We start from the raw sequence: 18775 nt of genomic DNA on the forward strand, positions 1-18775 counted from the left end.
CCATCATGCAGCACTGTATGGAGAGATCAAATAAGAAAAGTGATCATTGACCACCAGCCGTAACATTTCTGCACAGTGACTATGCAGCAGTTCTTGGGTGCTGTGAACGACACCTAAAGTTCATATTGGTCCTCATGTGGCCATATCTGGAGGCTTGGAAGATCATTCTGGATTAAAAATGATCATGAATGAAGAGTCCAAATAATGGCATCAGGGCCTTGTAAATAGAGGAAGAGATACACCGTTTCCTCTCTTTCCCCACCTTGTATCTGCCGGCACAGGAAAAAGGCATTTTATCCAGGAAGAAGTGGTTCTTACTAGACATGGTCTGAGTATGCCACTGCATTGCTCTTACAACCCCTGGCCTCCAGGTGTGCTGCATGCCACAGACTAGACTGTTAGGGATCTTTGTCTTAGTAGGTATTTTACACCTTAAAGGAAGTACGCAAGTTACTGTATCTATGCATGGTGCTCCTTTTTCTTGTCATACCTTTTAGTTATAGAGGTCTACTTTGCTGGGATTTTTATATTTCTTTATTACAAAGAGAATTAATGTTCATAATGTTGGCCCCTGGATGTTGTAAGGGCCAAAATTACTTACTAAATTATTAAAGAAACAATAAGAGAGATGTTTTTAGACCTATTCTGTAGTATGGAAAGTGACTATTCCATGTATGCTATATGTGGATAAAGTATGTATGGCAACAACCACATTTCCGTTTCCCTGAAATGTAAAGTTTATTTTCTTTCATTTTCCAATTCACTCTGATTTCCTCTATATAATCTGTAGCACGAATAATTAAAAACTCAGAGACAGATATTGGGATTCAACCTAAAGACCAGAAAGGCAAAGCAGCCAGTCACTGACTCTTACCTTGATCTCAGTCCGAAAATGGCAATCCTGCCTCCAGGAATCTCAGAATGAGACTGGATCTGAGAGCCGTCTGTCTCCTCCTGTTTTATACTCCTGTCTAGGGCTGGGATTAAGGGTGTGCACCACTACTGCCTGGTTTCTATGGCAAGCTAGTGTGGCTTGCACCAGTCGGTTTCTATGGCAGCTAGTGTGGCTACTGGGGTTAAAGGTGTGTCTGTAAGGCAGACCAGTGGGGCTGTTTTACTCTCTGATCTTCAGACAGACTTTATTTATTAAAATACAAATGAAATGCCATGACAATAATCTTAATGGGGCATGACAGGAAGATGGAAAATTCAGGAAACATGCAGATGGAAAAGACACACTCATGCTGAAATCTGATTGAAGCCTCTTGACAGCTGAGTGTATGAGAAATATTTTAAATAAAAAAATAAAAGATAAATGAATCAACAAATATACAATATAAAAATGGAGTCAATAATTTCAGCACAACTAACAACATGGATGCAATTTTTTTTACAAAGAGATATTTCAAAAAGCGTGTTAAATAGTAAGGAAAGATGGTTAAGGCATATAATGATCTTTCTCCTTTCTTAACTATAAATTTAATTTAATCTTTCCCTTTATTTTTTACTTCAGGTCTCATTGTGCAACCCAGACTGGTCTTGAACTCACTACCTAGTAAGAATGACCTTGAACTTCTGATCCTCTTGACTCCATTTCATGAGTTCTGGGATTACATACATGTACCACTATGTCCAATTTATGTCAAGCTGGACATTGAAACCAAAACTGTATTGTGCAATCACTGCACCACCTGAGCCACGTTTCCAGTCCAAACTTAAAATTTTCTAGGATTCTCACAAGAAAATCCATTTACAGTAAAAAGATGTCTATTAACCTCTTGTGGCCCACTCTTTCATTTTATTAGATTACAATCCTACCCAAGACATCTATGGAGATGTCCATAAATGAGGGAGGAAAGAAAAAATATGTTTCTTAGCAACTCTATAATATGTAGCTTGAAAGCCATCAAAATCATATGTATAGCTAGCTACATCTAAGACTTCTCGAAGAAGCCCTCACCCACATTGAGTGTGTTTTCATCTTGCTCTGAGTATCTCCCGTTCTAGTAACTCCCTGCTTAAATTTGTGTTAAATGTTCTTCCCAATAAAATTCAACTCTGCTTCCTAATGGCTCACCCTGGAATTCTCTTCTGCAGCAGTAAAGAATCCTTTCACTTCAGTAGAGATCACTGTAAGAACTCCTCCGGTAGTACCATTGAGTTCCATGTCTCTCTGACCTGTTCTCCAAGGGCTTTGACATAATTATTTTTAAATGGTAGGTTACAGGTTGTGACTGCAGGCAATAATGCTTGCCTTGTATGTTCAAGGCCCTGGGGTCAACTGCGGGCACAAGAAAACAAAAATGAAAGGAAAATTTTTAATGTTGTCCAAATTCTATCCATTTCTTGAACACTTTGACTAGATTCCTGCCACCTACAATCAATAAGAAAGTGGTTGAGGGGACAGGAAAACATGTTTTCAAAGTGTACTACCACATTTTACAAAAACAGTAATGGCTGCTTTTTTTTTTTTTTGAGTAAGATCCCTGTTCCACCTGACTGCGGCCACTCAAACCAAGACAGCTTTTTCCTTCCTAGACATCATCATCACTATCTTCACTATTATTTTTATTAGCCATAATCTCACTCTGAGTCGAGGCTAGCCGAGAAATGACTATGTCGCCCAGGCTAACATTAAACTCTTGGCATTCCTGTCTCAGTCTCCTGCATTCTAGAATTGCAGCATTTCCCTTCCCTGGTTTGGACAGTATTTAATATTCGTATACCTTGAGTTATATACTAGCCCTTCAGTGAAACCCAGCACATTTAAGAGCCATACTATCCTACTAATAAAAGAAGTATTTCTTGGATGTAAACATACTACCAGGGGCTATTTGTGGCACAGCAATGAAGAACATAAAGGGAAAGTGGAAAAAGCAAAAGCCGAGAGAATATTTTATGCTACATTAAAAGAATGGGGAATAAAATGTGTTTTAAATAAGAGAAGGGGAGATATAGGCCCATGTCACAGAGGGAATGCTCTAGTGATGTGGAGGATGGGCTTTCTGCGAGTGGAGTGAGACACTAGAGACAGGTGACCGGTAAGAAACTAACAATGGATAGGAAAAGAGAACGGACTATGCAGGCTGTACTGACATATTTAGATTTTTAAGCTGAAAACATTTTTTTTTAAAAAAATGAGACAAAAAGAACAAACTGCTATAAAAAATAAACGAGGTAAGAAAGAACAAACCAGAGTAGGAGAATCAAGTAAGGGTCTCACTAAGAATGCACATTTTTTTTGGCTTCATCAGGGTTGCATTAACCAAAGTCTCTGGAGAAGTACAGCCCGGGAAAGGCATTAGGATTTTCTCAAGTCTTCATCATAACCACTTTCACCAAATCTGACAGAAGTTCAAACAGGGCGGTTTCCTAGACACGTTTGATGCCTAATCTTGATTGTCAACTTGACTACATTTAGATTCAACTAAAACCCAAGCACCTGGGCACACCTGTGAGAACTTTTCTTGATTGTATCATTTGAGGCATGACGACCACTCTAAATATAGGCCAACCCTTAGGTAACAGCCCACATAAAAGGGCATGGAAGGAGGAAGCTTTTGCGTTTTGCCTCCTCATTCTTACTCTCACAGGCATGTTCATCTATCCTGTTGCAGAGGCTTTCCTTCGCCGATATTAGAACCTACTTCTTTGGGATTCCAATACAAACTGAAGACCAGCAGAAACATTGAGCCTTGTGGACTGAACAGTTACTGGATTCTTGATCTTGGGAGTCATTGTTAGATTAGCTGGACCACAGCCTGTAAGCCACTCTAAGAAATCCTAAATATGCTCATTAGGCAAGAGCAAGAAACAAGAGGCACTCAAATTGGAAAGAAGAATAATAGGAACATGTTAATTCACATATGTTATCAAACATTAAAAAAATTAAATATCATCAAATCCATTAGAGCTAATATACACATTCAGTAAATGTTCAGGATTATTAGATTAAACACATAAAATGAGTTGTATTCCTATACACTAATACTGAGTCATCTATAACCGAAATGTTCTAAGTCAATTCCACTTTTTTAATTTTTAATTTGTATGTATGGGTGTTTTGTCTATTTCTATGTCTGTGCAACACTTGGATGTCTGGTACCTGTGGAGACCAGAAGAGGGTGTTATATCCCCTAAAACTGAGTGACAGGTGGTTATGAGCCATGTGGGTGCTGGGAATCAAATTCAGGTCCTCTGGAAGGGCAGGAAGCTCTCTTAATTGCTGTACCATCTCTAAAGTCCTTAATTCCATTTATAATAGCACCTAAAGAAGGAAATATTTGAAAATTTAGCAAGAAAAAAAAAGACTTAATATGCTAAAAAGTACAAAACTTTGTTGACAGGAATTAAAGATGACCTAAACAAATGTAAAGGCAACTTATAACGTGAAAATGAATATTTAAAAACCATTTTTCTGCTATGGTACTATATGTAAAATATAATTGGTGAGTCATGAACTCAAGAGACTAAAACACCAAGTACAGGGCTAACTCAGGTTTGCACCAAGACCTCTGCATATATGTTACAGCTATCAGCTCAGCGTCCGTATGGACGCCCGAGTGTGTGAATGAGTGGGTCTGATTCTTGTGCTTTCTCTAGGGCTCTTTTCATCTGTTGGGTTGCCTTGTCCAGCCTTTAAGTGATGGTTTTTGTTTCATCTTATTTTATTTTATTTTGTTCTATTTGCTTGTTATCCCTTAGAAGCTAGTTCTTCAATAGCCAGAGACAGAAATGGAGTGAATCCAGAGGGAAGAGGAGGTGAAGGAACTGGGAAAAGTAGAGGGTGGGAAAGCTACAGTCAGTATAATTTATATGAGAAAAGAATCTGTTTTTTTTTTAACAAAAATGGAAAGTTTAAAAAATCATGGCAAAACATATTGATGACCCAGCTTAAAAATAGACAAACTAATAAGTATGAGACATTTCTTAGAGATATACAAACGTTCAATAAGCACATGCATGGACAACTTCAAGTCCAACATTAGTCGTCAGGAAAATGCAGTCAAAAGCTTAAAGAGTTTACTTCACTAAAAAAAAAAATCAAATAATGTTAATGAGAACATAGAGAAATCGGAATCTTATAGAATGTGGAAGAAAAACAACTTGACGGTTTCTCAAAATGTTAAGCATAAAATGAGCACATACCTGTGCAGTTCTGCTCTTGGGCATGTGTCCGTGATGGTTAGTTCTTACTGTCAACTCGCCACAGTCTAGAATCACCTGAGAAGACAGCCTCGATGAGAGGGTGGCTCGACCGTGGGTGTGTCTTGATGGAGACATGATGTAGAAAATCCCAGTCCCTGAAATGTGCTGCCTACAGTGTCATGTCCGGGAGCCTAACTGTTTAAGAGTGGAGAGAGCACACCAGGCAGTGGTAGGGCGCACTTTTAATCCCAGCACTCTGGTAGAGGCAGGTGGATCTCTGAGTGCGAGGCCAGCTTGGTCTACAGAGCGAGTTCCAGGACAGCCAGGATATATCAAACAAGAAAGGATGCATTTATTGTCTCTCTGCTCTGAAATGTGGATGTGGTGTGACGAGCTGTTGGAGTTTCTGCCTTGACTTCCAGAAAATGATGACATTTTCACCGTTTTGAAGTTTGGAATCACAAGTCAAATAAACTTTTCCTCCCTGTCTTCGTTAGGGTGATGAAACATCATGACCAAAAAGTAAGTTGCGGAGGAAAAGGTTTGTTTGGTTTACCCTTCCACATCATAGTCCATCACGGGAGGAAGTCAGGACAGGAACTCAAACAGGGCAGGAACCTGGAGGCAGGAGCTGACGCAGCAGTCATAGAAAATGCTCTTACTCACTTGCTCCCTGTGGCTTACTCAGCTTGCTTTCTTATAGAAGCCAGGACCACCAGCCCAGAGCTGAAAGCATCCACAACTGGGCCCTCATCCACAGACCACTAATTTAAAAACTGCCCTACAAGCTTGCTACAGTCAGATCTTACGGAGAGATTTTTTTTTTTCAGTTGAGGCTCCCTCCTCTGATGACTGTAGCTTGTGTGAAGTTGACATAAAACTAGCCAGCACATCCTCCTAAACTGCTTTTGGTTAGGGTGGTTTTTATCACAGCAAAGAAATAAAACTAGGACAAAATCCAAGAGAACAGAAAGTACTTTCTCACAAAACCTTGTGCAGAAATGTGTATTGCATTACTCACAACAGTGAGCAATTGGAAAAATCACAAGTATACATCAAATGAAGGAGCAAAATGTGCCGTGTCCATACGGTCGAATATAAACTGTTTAGAAGATTCGGGGTGCATTCCTTGGCAACAAAATGAATCAACTACTGATATAAATGTGCTGCATGGATAAACCTCAAAAATATGCCAAGGGAGAAGATAGTTACAAAAGATCATATATGATGTCTTGTTATTTATCTGAGCTGTTTAGAATAGATAAATCCATGGGGACAGAAAGTAGATTAGTGCTTGCCTTGGACTGAGAGGGTCGGGTGAGATATGAGCAGTGGCGGGTAATGGGTATGGAGTTTCTTAGAGGGGGGCTGAAATGTTCTGCAGTTGATTGTGGGCACGTGGCCATACTAATATCCACTGAACTGGACATTTAAAAGGGGTCAATTGTGTGTGTGTTTTTCCCATAAACTCGTTATAAACTAATCTGTCACACGCTAACAGTCTGTCACATCTAACTGCAAAGAGCAGCTTAAGAAGTCAATTCCCAGTAAAGCAAAAGCTAAATGAGGTTTCGTTTCTGTGTAGAAACTTCCTGTATCTTAGTCCTTCCTATCCTTGAGGAGTAACCGAAGCTCTGCATTTCCAGCTAGCACGGTTGTGAATGGGAAGAGTCCTAAAGAAAAGAGTATGCCATTCCAGGGCAACTGCTGTTTAATTTTATTTCACACACAAGGCAGTAACACTTCTTTTTCTCTGCACAGTGGCATTTATGTTATGACATTCTTTCTTTCACTGAGGACTGAGTAATCCAAGTAGTAATTAGTATTTGCTGACTCTCAGCATCCTATTCTTAATTTTATTTTTGAATGATTTATTTTATTTTATGTGTATGGGTGTTTTGCCTGTATGTGTCTATGTGCTATGTGTGTGCAGCACCCACGGAGACCAGAACAGGGAACTGGGTCTCCTGGAACTGGAAATTAGTTTGAATGTTAGCCACCATGTTGGTGCTGGGCATCAAATACCTTCCTCTGCAGGAGCAGCCAGTGCTTTTACCTGCTGAACCATCTCTCTAACGCTTAGTATTCTATTCGTACAAATCTCAGTTTGTCCTTATTGGTTTTTTTTCTCACTACAAACAGGAAATTTTTGTTATACTATTTATTTAATTTATTCATTAGTGTGTGTGTGTCACTCTGTGTGTATGTGTTAATGTCTGCAGAGGCTCCCTTGGAGCTGGAATTACAGGCTTCTGCAGGACATCGGCTTGTTATGTGGATGCTATAATCCAAACCCTAGTCTTCATGATTTCACAGCAAACACTTTTAGCTGCCAAGCCATCTCTGCAGATGCAGAATATTTGTGAATGTGTCTCTCTGTGTGCACATATGCAGGTGTGCATGCACAGTGCACACATGTACATGCAAGCCAGATGCCAACATCAGACGTCTTCCTCAGTCATTTTTCAACTTACTTTTTTTTTCAAACAGTCTCTTTATGAACCTGAAGTTTGTTGACTCGACTAAACTGGCTGGGAGGTGAGTTCCCATAATCCCCCTTCTCTGTTTTTCCAGTACTGAGATTACAGACCAGCTTGGCTCCTATTTTTTTCTTTTAATGTGGGTGCTGAGGTTTGAACTCAGGTCATCACACTTGTGTGGCAAGCATTTTACCAAAGAAGCAACCCTGTGCCCCATGGTGTTTCCTTATGTTGTGAAAATCTGAAAATCATTAGGAAGTTGTGTAGTAAAAAATCTCTCTCTCTCTCTCTCTCTCTCTCTCTCTCTCTCTCTCTCTCTCTCTCCTCAAACCTGACTACCTAGTTACCTAGCTTATGTTATAGTTCTGCCTTTTTTTTTCAATTTGAGGCAATATGCTTTGCTTATTTTTAAAATCAGAATGATGATGATAATAATAGTACTCACCCCGGCTTATCATGAGAAAAATCTGCAAAGTCGTAAGAATAATAACAGTATATAGTAGAGGTCATAAAGCATTTGCTGTTACTTATGCTGGGTTGTCAGTCATATCCCAGGATCATCTGGAAAAACAGATTCAGTCACACCCAGTGATATGGATAGATGGCAGGAGCAAGGTCCAACCATAACCAAAATTTAGAGACTTTCAGGCAGGTTAGCAGGGGTCATTAGGAAGCACTTAAGAGGAATAAGGTATTTAGACAAGTGGTAAGACCAGCGGGTAAGGACTAGTCTGTGGTGTGAGAAGTCTTTCTGTCTATGCTTTGCTTTTATTGGTTAATGAATAAATCTGTTTCAGCCAGTGGCTTAGCAGAATAGAGCAAGGTGGGAGTTCCAAGCAGATAGAAGAGGAGAGAGTAGGTGGAGTCAGGGAGAAGTCATGTAGCCCCGCCAGAGACAGACACCAGATGGAACTTTAGCTGGTAAGCCACGGCCAGGTGGCTATACACAGATTAATAGAAATGGGTTGATTTAAGATGTAAGAGCTAGCTAGAAATAAGTTTAAGCTATTGGCCAAACAGTATTGCAAATAATATAGTTTCTGAGTGATTATTTCAGGTCTGAGTGGCCGGAAAACAACGAGCAGTCCCCATCAACATGTCTGAACCATACAACAAGGAGACTAGAGAAATATATATGAATGTTAGGCAGAATAAGGACAATTCTAGTACTAATTCAGGCTGGAAGAATGGGATCCCAAACATAATGGCAGAAGGGTCATGGCTATTAAAAATAATGGTAAAACTTAGTCTTGTGGACACTATACTCATCTGTAAGCTTGGGAAAGCAGAGGTAGAAAACCTAAGACAGAGCCTACAATGGATCCATGCTTGTGGTAACTGCAATATGCAAATGTTTTAAAACTATAATATGTAAATATTTTAAAATTAAAAATCATCACTTGTTTTATTTTACCTAAATTATATGACTTTAAAATAGAATTATATTAAAATCTTGTATGTATCATATTTCCTGATATTCCTTAAAACAATTCAAGTTATTCGAGATGTTTAAAATAGCTTTGGGAATTAGCTTAACTTTTACTCTAAGCAGAATGGTATGAACAATATTAAAAGCCTTTGTCAGTCATAAGTAAAGATATGGGGTATTTAGTCTTTAAACTCCACTTTGAAAATATTTCAGACATATTTCCCAGACAGAATTCCTTCCATGTTGATATAACAAAGTGAGTAGAATTCCTGAAGCTCTTTATTAGGGCTGGAATATCAATCACACTCATCTGGTTGACAGAAATTGATTCACCAAGCTTGAGTCCACTTATTAACTCACAGGCAACCACATCTAAGCCCAATACTTTCAGTGGTCCTGAACTACAGAGCTTGAAACAAGGCTAAGGAAGAAGGGATCTGCACTGTCTTCTTTCACTTCTGACCATCCTGAGCACCATCACAGAAGGAATAGGAGAAATAGAATGAAAAAGAACCTGACAAAATAGCTTGTTTTAAATTAAACTGAACCATGCTCAGAAACAGATTGTTACTAAAGCAATGGATGTGCCCACCCTCAATTTCCAAAGCACAACTCTGTCAGCAGGTGTCATGGCGTGCATACCATTCAAAGCACAGCCTTTTTGTTATGGAGACTGTGTAGTAGCATCCCCCATGCTGCCCTTGGTGAGTTTGAGTGATCTGCAGAACCACAGTGAGCAAAGCCCCTGGAACATACAGCTGCATCTGCAAATAACCCTTCCTGTAAGTCACTGCCATCACCAAACAGAGAAATTCCTTTAAAATGATTCCATAAGAGCCACTGTGTAACCATTACAGTACGATGATACTTGTTAGTCTGGCTTAAACCAGGAAGGTATCTAAGGCTCTAAGCTTGGCTCCTCAGTCCTTTGGAGGCTGGAGAAATAAAATGAAGATGAGTCTCTAGGTCCATTTGAAAATCTAAGACCATTAGTAGACTGAATAGGTAATGCACATCCGTGTGCACAGACAATATTAAAATACAAATTCATTTTAAAGTGCTACTAGATGTTGATGGTTACTGAAGCTAAGTAAGGGTAACATTAGGCTCGTTGCATGATTCTCTTTTGTGAATGTTTAAAGTAAAAATTTTAAAGTGTGTTATTAAACTCAGTGAAGTTTTAAAATGTGTTCTCAACCAGTAGATTACAATTATAAGCACTGTAGTGGTGGTGTTGGAAGGAGGTGGAATTCTTTTCTTTCTTTCCTCCCTCCCTCCCTCCCTCTCTTCCTAGCTTCTTTCCTTCCTTTCCTTAAGATAAAGTCTTGCTATGTATTCCAGGCTGGTCTGGAACTTGCTACATAGATCAAGATTTTCTTTAACTTGAGATACTCCTACTTCTGCTTTCAGAGTGCTGTAATTACATATGTGTGCTTCCACACTTGGCTAGAAAGATATTTTTCATATTCGAAACAGTTTGAATTTTTGATACCCTAATGTGAGATGTGTGCACTCTACAGAAGTTGTAACAAAAGTACATTATAAGTAGTATTTATATTAGTTTTAGATGATCAGAAAATCGTTTTATTAATATCAACTATAAAGACTGGTATTTTCACTCTAGTCATCAAGGTAAGATGGTTTTTTAGTAAGTGAAAAGGGAAATTCCTGAGCGGTGGTCCAGCTGCGAGAGCGGCGGCGGCGGCGCGGGGCGACAGCGGGCATCGCGCGGCCGAGACCATGGCTGGAGGCAAAGCTGGAAAAGACAGTGGGAAAGCCAAGGCTAAGGCAGTGTCCCGCTCACAGAGAGCTGGGCTGCAGTTTCCTGTGGGCCGGATCCACAGACACTTGAAGACTCGCACCACAAGCCATGGACGGGTGGGAGCCACTGCTGCTGTGTACAGTGCTGCGATTTTGGAGTACCTCACAGCTGAGGTGCTGGAGTTAGCAGGTAATGCTTCCAAGGATCTCAAAGTAAAGCGCATCACTCCACGTCACTTGCAGCTTGCAATCCGAGGTGATGAAGAACTGGATTCACTCATCAAGGCTACCATAGCTGGGGGCGGTGTGATTCCGCACATCCACAAATCTCTGATTGGAAAGAAGGGACAGCAGAAAACTGCTTAGGAAGTGATTTAACCACCTGCTCCCCCTTACTGTCTGTAGCTGGACAGTGGACACCTGTGGGATTGTGTGGAAACTTTAAGAACAGTTCAGTGGAAAAGCATAGACAATTGCTGTAGACAAGATAAAAAAAAAACATTTGTATGTTTTTAGACTCGCGAAGTTTGATAAGTCCCTTTCCCTGTGGTCATGGTCATGTGTTGATTGGCCAAGTTTCTCCCTTGTGTTTTATACAAAAATAGAATTGATAAAACATTTTTTACAAAACTAAAAAAAAAAAAAGGGAAATTCCTTTCGATAGACATATGTCATAAAGAGAGTATTTAAAAACAGATATTTGGGCTGGAGAAATGTAGTTAAGAGCACTGTCTGCTCTTCCAGAGGACCCAGTGGTGCGGGAGAATTGTCTGTATTCTGTCAATCTGTTTATCTTGAATGAATGCTGATTGGCCAGGCAGGAAGTATAGGTGGATAAACCAGACAGGAAGTAAAGGCGGGGCAATGAGAACAGGAGAAGGCTAGGAAGGAGGAAGCCCATTCTTTTACTCCTGTGCAGACCACAGAAGAGGCAGGATGTAACCTTCCCTGCTGAGAAAGGTAATGAGCCATGTGGCTAACATAGATAAGAATAATGGGTTAACATAACTTATAAGAGTTAGCAAGAAACTTGAGCTAATGGTTTCAATATCATTTTTATAAGTTATGGAGATCTCTGTGTCATTTTCTTTGGGGCTTGCTGGCTTGTTGGGGTACCGGGTGGGACAGAAACCCCAACAAGCAGGCCCCTTCATGTTACAACCCAGGTTCAATTCCCAGTATCACATGTTGGCTCACAACTGTAACTCCAGTTCCAGAAAATCAGATACCCTTGGTGGCCACCATGCACACACAGCACATATATATGTGCAGTCAAAACACTCATACACAGAAAATAAAAATAAATAACTTTTTTTATCTCTAGAGAGATAGCTCAGCAGTTAAGAGTACTTACTGTTCTTTTCATTTTGTTTTGTTTTTTTCGAAGACAGGGTTTCTCTGTAGCTTTGTAGCCTGTCATAGAACTCACTCTTGTAGACCAGGCTGGCCTCGAACTCACAGAGATCCTCCTGCCTCTGCCTCCCGAGTGCTGGGATTAAAGGTATGCACCGCCACCACCACCTGGCTTAAGAGTACTTACTGTTCTTATAAATGATTTAGGTATGGTTCCCAGCACCCACATGGTGGCTTACATCTTTAACTCCAGTTCCCAGGAATCTGATGTCCTCTTCTGGCCTCTGCTGGCACCAGGCATGCATATGGTGTACAAACATACAAGCAAGCACTCACAAATACAAATAAAAAAATAAAGTTCTAAACATAAAACTAAAAATGGCTATTTGAAAAGTTTTTCACTATCTTGTGTGTTGCTGAAAACTGAGTCACCTATTTGTCCAACTTTTTAAAAGAGACTTTATTTTTATTTTATATGTTTATGCGTATGAATGTTTTGTCTGCATGTATATCTGTACACCATTTGTGCGCCTGGTGCCAAGGAGGCCAGAAAGAGAGCATCAGATCTCCTGGAACTGTAGTTAAGGGCTGTAGTAAACTATCACGTGGGTGCTGGAAACTGAACCCAGGTTATCTTTAAGAATAATGAATGCTATTAACCACTGAGCCCTCTCTCTGTCCTGTATTTGTCCTAATTAAAAGAAAGTAATGAAGCATTTCTTTGCCGAGTGTGTGAATTTTATTTTTATTTATTTTTATTCATCTATTGATTTTTTACATCCCAGCCACAGCCTTTCCCCTCCTCCACAGTTTTCCCCCCATTCCTTCTTTCAGTTTCCTCTCCCCTTAATCCCCCCTACTTCTGTCTCTATCCAAGAAAGGGCTGGTCTCCCCTGAGTATCAATAAGACATGGCACATCAAGTTGCAGTAAGACTAAGGATCTCCCCATGTATTAAGGCTGGACAAGATGACCTAATGTGAGGAGTAGTGTTCCAAAAAAACTGCACCAGAGTCAGAGACAGCACCTGTCATCCCTGTTAGGATTCCCACAAGAGGACCAAGCTACACAATGGTCACAAATGTGCAAAGAGTACCTAGCCCAGTCTCATGCAGGCTCCCTGGTTATCAGTTCAGTCTCTGTGAGCCCAGGTTAGTTGATTGTGTGAGTCTTCCCATGGTGTTCTTGACTTCTGGCTCCTACAATCCTTTCTCCTCTTCCTCCGCAGGGTCTGTGGTCTGCATGTTTCTATCAGTTGCTAGATGATGCCTCTCTGGTGATTGGGCTTGGCACCAATCTAGTCCCAGGAGATGGCCAGTTCAGGCTACTTATTCGCTATTGCTAGGAGTCTAAGCTGGGGTCCTCCCTGTAGACTCCTGGGAGATTCCCCTGCACCTGACCCTGAAATGTCCCCCAACCAGTCTCCCTCAGCATTTCCCCCCAACCTGATCACTCATGTTCCATCCCCACCTACCCTAAGTCCACTCACAAAATGTCTTCTATTTCTTCTTCCCAGGGAAATGTGCGTCCCCCCATGAACCCTCCTTGTTACCTAGTCTCTTCGGATCTGTGGAGTGTAGTATAGTTATCTCTTACTTTACAATTAATATCCACTTATGAGTGCATACCATGTTTGTCTTACCTCACTGAGGATGATTTTTTTTTCTAGTTCCATCCATTTGCCTTCAAATTTCCTGGTGTCCTTGATTTTAACACCTGAGCAGTACCCCATTGTGTAAATGTACCACATTGTCTTTATCCATTCCTCGGTTGAGGGGCATCTAGGTTGTTTCCAGGTTCTGGCTATTATGAATAAAGTATCTATGAGCATAGCTGAGCAGGTGTCCTTGTGGTAGGATTGAGCATTCTTTGGGTGTATGCCCAAGGGCGGTATAGCTCTGGGTCTTGTGGTAGATTGAATCCCAGTTACACACCTAAAACTTAGCCATAACAATAGTTTAAACTTATTTGTATAAATATTTTATTCTGATGCTCACTTTGACAGCACATATATACTAAAACTGGAATAATACAGAGAAGATTAAAATGGTCCCTGCCCAAGAATGACATGCAAATTCACAGTGTTTGACAGTTTTCTAAAACAGATTTTGCTTGAAAATGTCATAATGGTATCTAATACTTTGTATATTAATTTCAAAAGTTTTCCAGAAGCACAAGGAATATGGGAAGTAAACTGACTATTACTTTTTTTATTTTATAAGAGTCACTGATTAGATGTTAGGGAGGATGAATTATCATCGTCATCATCATCATTATTGGTTTTTTGAGACAGGGTTTCTCTGTAGCTTTGGCGCCTATCCTGGAACTCGCTCTTGTAGACCAGGCTGGCTTGAACTCACAGAGATCTGTCTGCCTCTGTGTCCCAAGTGCTGGGATTAAAGGTGTGGACCACCACCACGCGGTGAGAATGAAATTTAATAAATCAAAGTTCAGCAAAACATCTTTAAAATGTGCAGTAAGACTGAAAATTCAGTGACACAGTTTTCTGAGAACATGCATCTATTTAGATACAGGAATTTTTTATAAGGTTTCATTTTCAGCTGTAACATCCACTCACGATAAATGTCAGTTTAAAATGAACTCAGGCTTCTTGAATAGCAAAGCATTGTTTCATAGTTAATGAAGCATACTCAGTCCTACTGACTTCACTAGAATACTAATAATAACGTTTAAGAGATACATTTTATAACTATCAAAAAGAACATATTTAATAAATAATTTCACATTTATCTCACACTTTAAAATAGTATGTATTAAATGTTAGTATAGCAGTATATGGATATGCTGTTACTATTGGAAAGGCTAGTGAGATATATTGCAATGCATCTTATAAGATTACACCCAGAAAATCCCAAATTTTAATGTATATATGGAAGTCATCCTGGTGTATATATGGAAGTCATCCTGGTGTATATATGTTGCTAAAATTTGGTTTCTGCTCAGCTGCTTACCCACACAGTACATTTGAAAGCAGCAAAGCCATGTTTAGTAGGGTCGCACAGTTAAAAGGATGTTTGGTGATTGCTGAGAAAAATGAGCCAACAGCAGTTCTTTGCTCCTCTCGGTAGTTTTGGAAGGAACTGAGCTACAACCACTGCTTTTCTACTTCTTAACTGCCGTGGTTTGGATGAGTAATGTCCCTCATAGGCTCCGGTACCCAGTACTTGAACATTCAGTTTCCAGCTGGCCTTGCTGTTTGGGGAGTCACCTATAAGGAGCTTTGAGATTCTATGGCCTCGTTCTTCTTCCAGACCACTCTTTCTACTCCATGCTTGCGGCCAATGATCTGAGCTCTCAGCTTTCTGTACCACTTGCCATGTCCGCTCCCTACTGCCATGCCGTCCCCACCATTACAAACTCTAAACCTCTGGAACCTAAGCCGCAAATAAACCCCCCTTCTGTAAGTTGCCTTGGTCAGGGTGTTTTAACCCAGCAACAGAAAAGTAACACACTGACAAATGCCTGATACAGCTGTTCTCTGTTCTACAGAGAATAGTTATTGTAAGTTTTCTGAGCTGGGATAAGAGCACCATCCCCGTGTGGGAGTAGAAAGAACTGAAACAAGCACACAGTCCAGCAAGACTGCCTTTCTAAGGTGTGGTACTGTGCATGCAGTCTTACTGAGTACTCGGTCTAAGGTGTGGTACTGTGCATGCAGCCTTACCGAGTACTCGGTCTAAGGTGTGGTACTGTGCATGCAGTCTTACCGAGCACTCGGTCTAAGGTGTGGTACTGTGCATGCAGCCTTACCGAGTACTCGGTCTAAGGTGTGGTACTGTGCATGCAGTCTTACCGAGGACTCAGTCTAAGGTGTGGTACTGTGCATGCAGCCTTACCGAGTACTTGGTCTAAGGTGTGGTACTGTGCATGCAGTCTTAGCGAGTACTCGGTCAAGGGCAGCTATTATACTTGGAACTGGTTGCCTATGGAGTGGGTTATAATTATCTTCACACAATTACTTTGTGTTTTCTTTAACACGGAGACAAATAGCCATCAAGATATTACTATGTCACAGTATGACTAAAATATTTTAGGCTGAGAAAAATATCAAAACTGTCTAAAATCATTGCAGCAATTAAAAGCAAACACACACACACATACACACAGATTCAGTAAACACCCCTTCAACAGCTTCCTTTGAGATTGATCATTACTCGTGTTTTCCCAGGTAAGCGGGCTGAAGAAAAATATCACAAGGGACTTGCTCTACAGATTTATGTTTTCACACAAGAAATAGAGAATACTGAAATGACAAACTTGTTTTAAAAATAATATGTAAGGTTCTCTATCAATAATTAGCAGAGTCACTTGCATCTGGCAATGTGGTCTTCCTATAATAGTAATTCTTTAGGTTTTGTTTTGTTTTGTTTTTTGAGACAGGGTTTCTCTGTAGCTTTGCAGCTTGTCCTAGAACTAGCTCTTGTAGACCAGGCTGGCCTCGAACTCAGAGATCTGTCTGCCTTTGCTTCCCAGGTGCTGGGATTAAAGGCATGAACCACCACCGCCCGGCAATTCTTAGTTTTAAACTTTGCTATTATTGTGTGTGTGTCCACACACACACACACACACACACATGTGCATGCATGATCTATGTCAGAGTATGCACACTTATGTGACATGGTGCACAGTAGTAAGTCAGAGGGCAACTTCATGGGGTCAGTTGTCTGTCCTCTTCCATTTTAACGTGGTAATTAGGGATCGAACTTTTGATCATTAGGCTTGTACACTTAAATGGTTTCACTTACCAAGTTACTGTTCTGGACCCCTTTTAACTTTTTTGTTTTCTTTTTAATTTTTACATTACAATATTACATTTTTACATTATTAATACTTTATATTATTACAAAAATTAGTAATTTTATTATTTTCATATTACATGTGAATACATAATTATTCACATGCTTATGTGAATAATGTGTGCATGTGGGTATGTGCAGGTGGTATAGCATGCCTATGGAGGTTAGAGGACATTAGTTCATTAGTTCTTGATATAGGATGATACTTATGTGACATTCTCATTTTTTGTTAATATGGACAAGTCATATTAATTTAAAAAAAGTTGTTCTGCATGTGAGGTCATTCATATATTAGGACTCAAACAAGCTATGAATTTTCAAGTATGAATTAGATTGTTTTCAATACTGCAACCCTTAGAATACAGCTTTGTGGTTTTCCTTTTTGGTGTTTTCAAGACAGTGCTTCCCATAATACATACACAATCAATGAAGCTGGATACTTTTCATGTTGGTTGGCAAAACAGTTCAAGGCTATAACACAGTTTTCAATGTTAAGTATCATACTAAATCTTTTCTCAACACATGTACTGACATTTCTTCCTTGGCTTCTCATATTTAGCCTTGACTGAGAGAAAGAGGCAGGCTGAATAGCTCGTGTTCACATAAATACTAATCCACGTGCCCTCTGACTCCTCAAACGACTAAGTGGGTGTAAGGAAGAACAGGCATTGTGCCAGTGTATGCATAAATGCTGTCACATGTAAGGCAAGAAGCAGGGTGACATAAAGCAAGTCACAAGTTGTCAAGGACTCTAAATTGAAGTTTTGTTTTTATCAAGGTCCCAGAAAACCAAAGCCACATGAAGTCATGACCCTTAACCACTGCCTCTCCCACATACTGAAGGCGGGAATCAGATACTCATCGCAGTCAACCAAACGGATTGATTGTTCATGCTCCCTTCCTCCACTCTAGTCCACTCTGGGAGACCCGTCTGCTGTGCATGAAGGTAAGAGAGATCCTTGAGTGTAAGACCATGTCAGTATGATCATTCTACCCACAAAGCCCCCAAGCATGAACTTCCCAGGGTTTAGCAAAAAGTTGTTTTCTCAATGAATGTATACAGAATGAAAGCATGTCTCTTTGAAAAAAAAAAAAGGGCGGCTTCCACACACAGTAAGAATGTGCTCAATACTGACCCTGGTGTTGTAAGAAAATGTTTCTTGTTTATACTGCTGTATTTTAATTTTTAGCTGATCTGGGTACAAAGAGAGCTCTTTCATTTCAGAGAAAGAAGGTTTATGGTGTGTGGGAGAGCAGCTAAGAACAATGGGCTCAATTGATAAACTAGAGATGCTCTCAGCTTCTGAGAGCCTGGAAACTCCATCTATAGATCCATCCCAGAGGGCAGAACTAAATAAGGACAGATGGAAAACACAGCTTTCTTGGGAACTGGCTTTTGCTCCTCTGAGGCAAAAATACATTCACTCTGTAGCACCCTTAGTCAGTTCTCCCAAACGTGGTGCTGTGCCCTTGTTTCTAGTGTCTAAAAATAAATCACGTATTTTTTATTCTTTGTCTTAAATTCATTCAACCAGACTTACTTGAAGAATATTAATTGTGCCGAAGCAGAAATCAGGGGCTGCAATTGAACCACTTTTGAATAGAGCTCCTTAACTGACGACTAACATGTTGCCTACAGCTAAAGTCTCCTTTCTCATGTTCCTTATCAGCCACATGTACAAGACAAACCTACAGCTAATTTTAAATTAGGTTTCTTCCGGCTGGTCATCAGAGTGCTGCCCATGTTATGTTAGGTGAGCTCATGGCCTAAGCTCCCCAGGGTAGTGG

The 18775-nt window shown here is 40.1% G+C and overlaps 1 protein-coding gene and 1 non-coding gene across 2 annotated transcripts; both read left to right on the plus strand.

The window, feature by feature from the left end:
• Window positions 1-10734: 10734 nt before the first annotated feature.
• Window positions 10735-11463, plus strand: LOC148117303 (histone H2A.V). Its single transcript, XM_087902771.1, has one exon. It carries the CDS (start codon window positions 10798-10800, stop codon window positions 11182-11184), a length of 387 nt encoding a protein of 128 aa, XP_087758897.1. The 5' UTR covers window positions 10735-10797; the 3' UTR covers window positions 11185-11463.
• A 2696-nt stretch (window positions 11464-14159) lies between these two features.
• LOC125415797 (U6 spliceosomal RNA) lies at window positions 14160-14268 on the plus strand. Its single transcript, XR_007236687.1, has one exon. It is a non-coding gene; the product is annotated as a U6 spliceosomal RNA (small nuclear RNA).
• Window positions 14269-18775: the final 4507 nt, after the last annotated feature.

This window comes from Myodes glareolus, chromosome X (assembly GCF_982192425.1).
Source record: "Myodes glareolus chromosome X, mMyoGla1.1, whole genome shotgun sequence".
Taxonomy (NCBI): Eukaryota; Metazoa; Chordata; class Mammalia; order Rodentia; family Cricetidae; genus Myodes; species Myodes glareolus.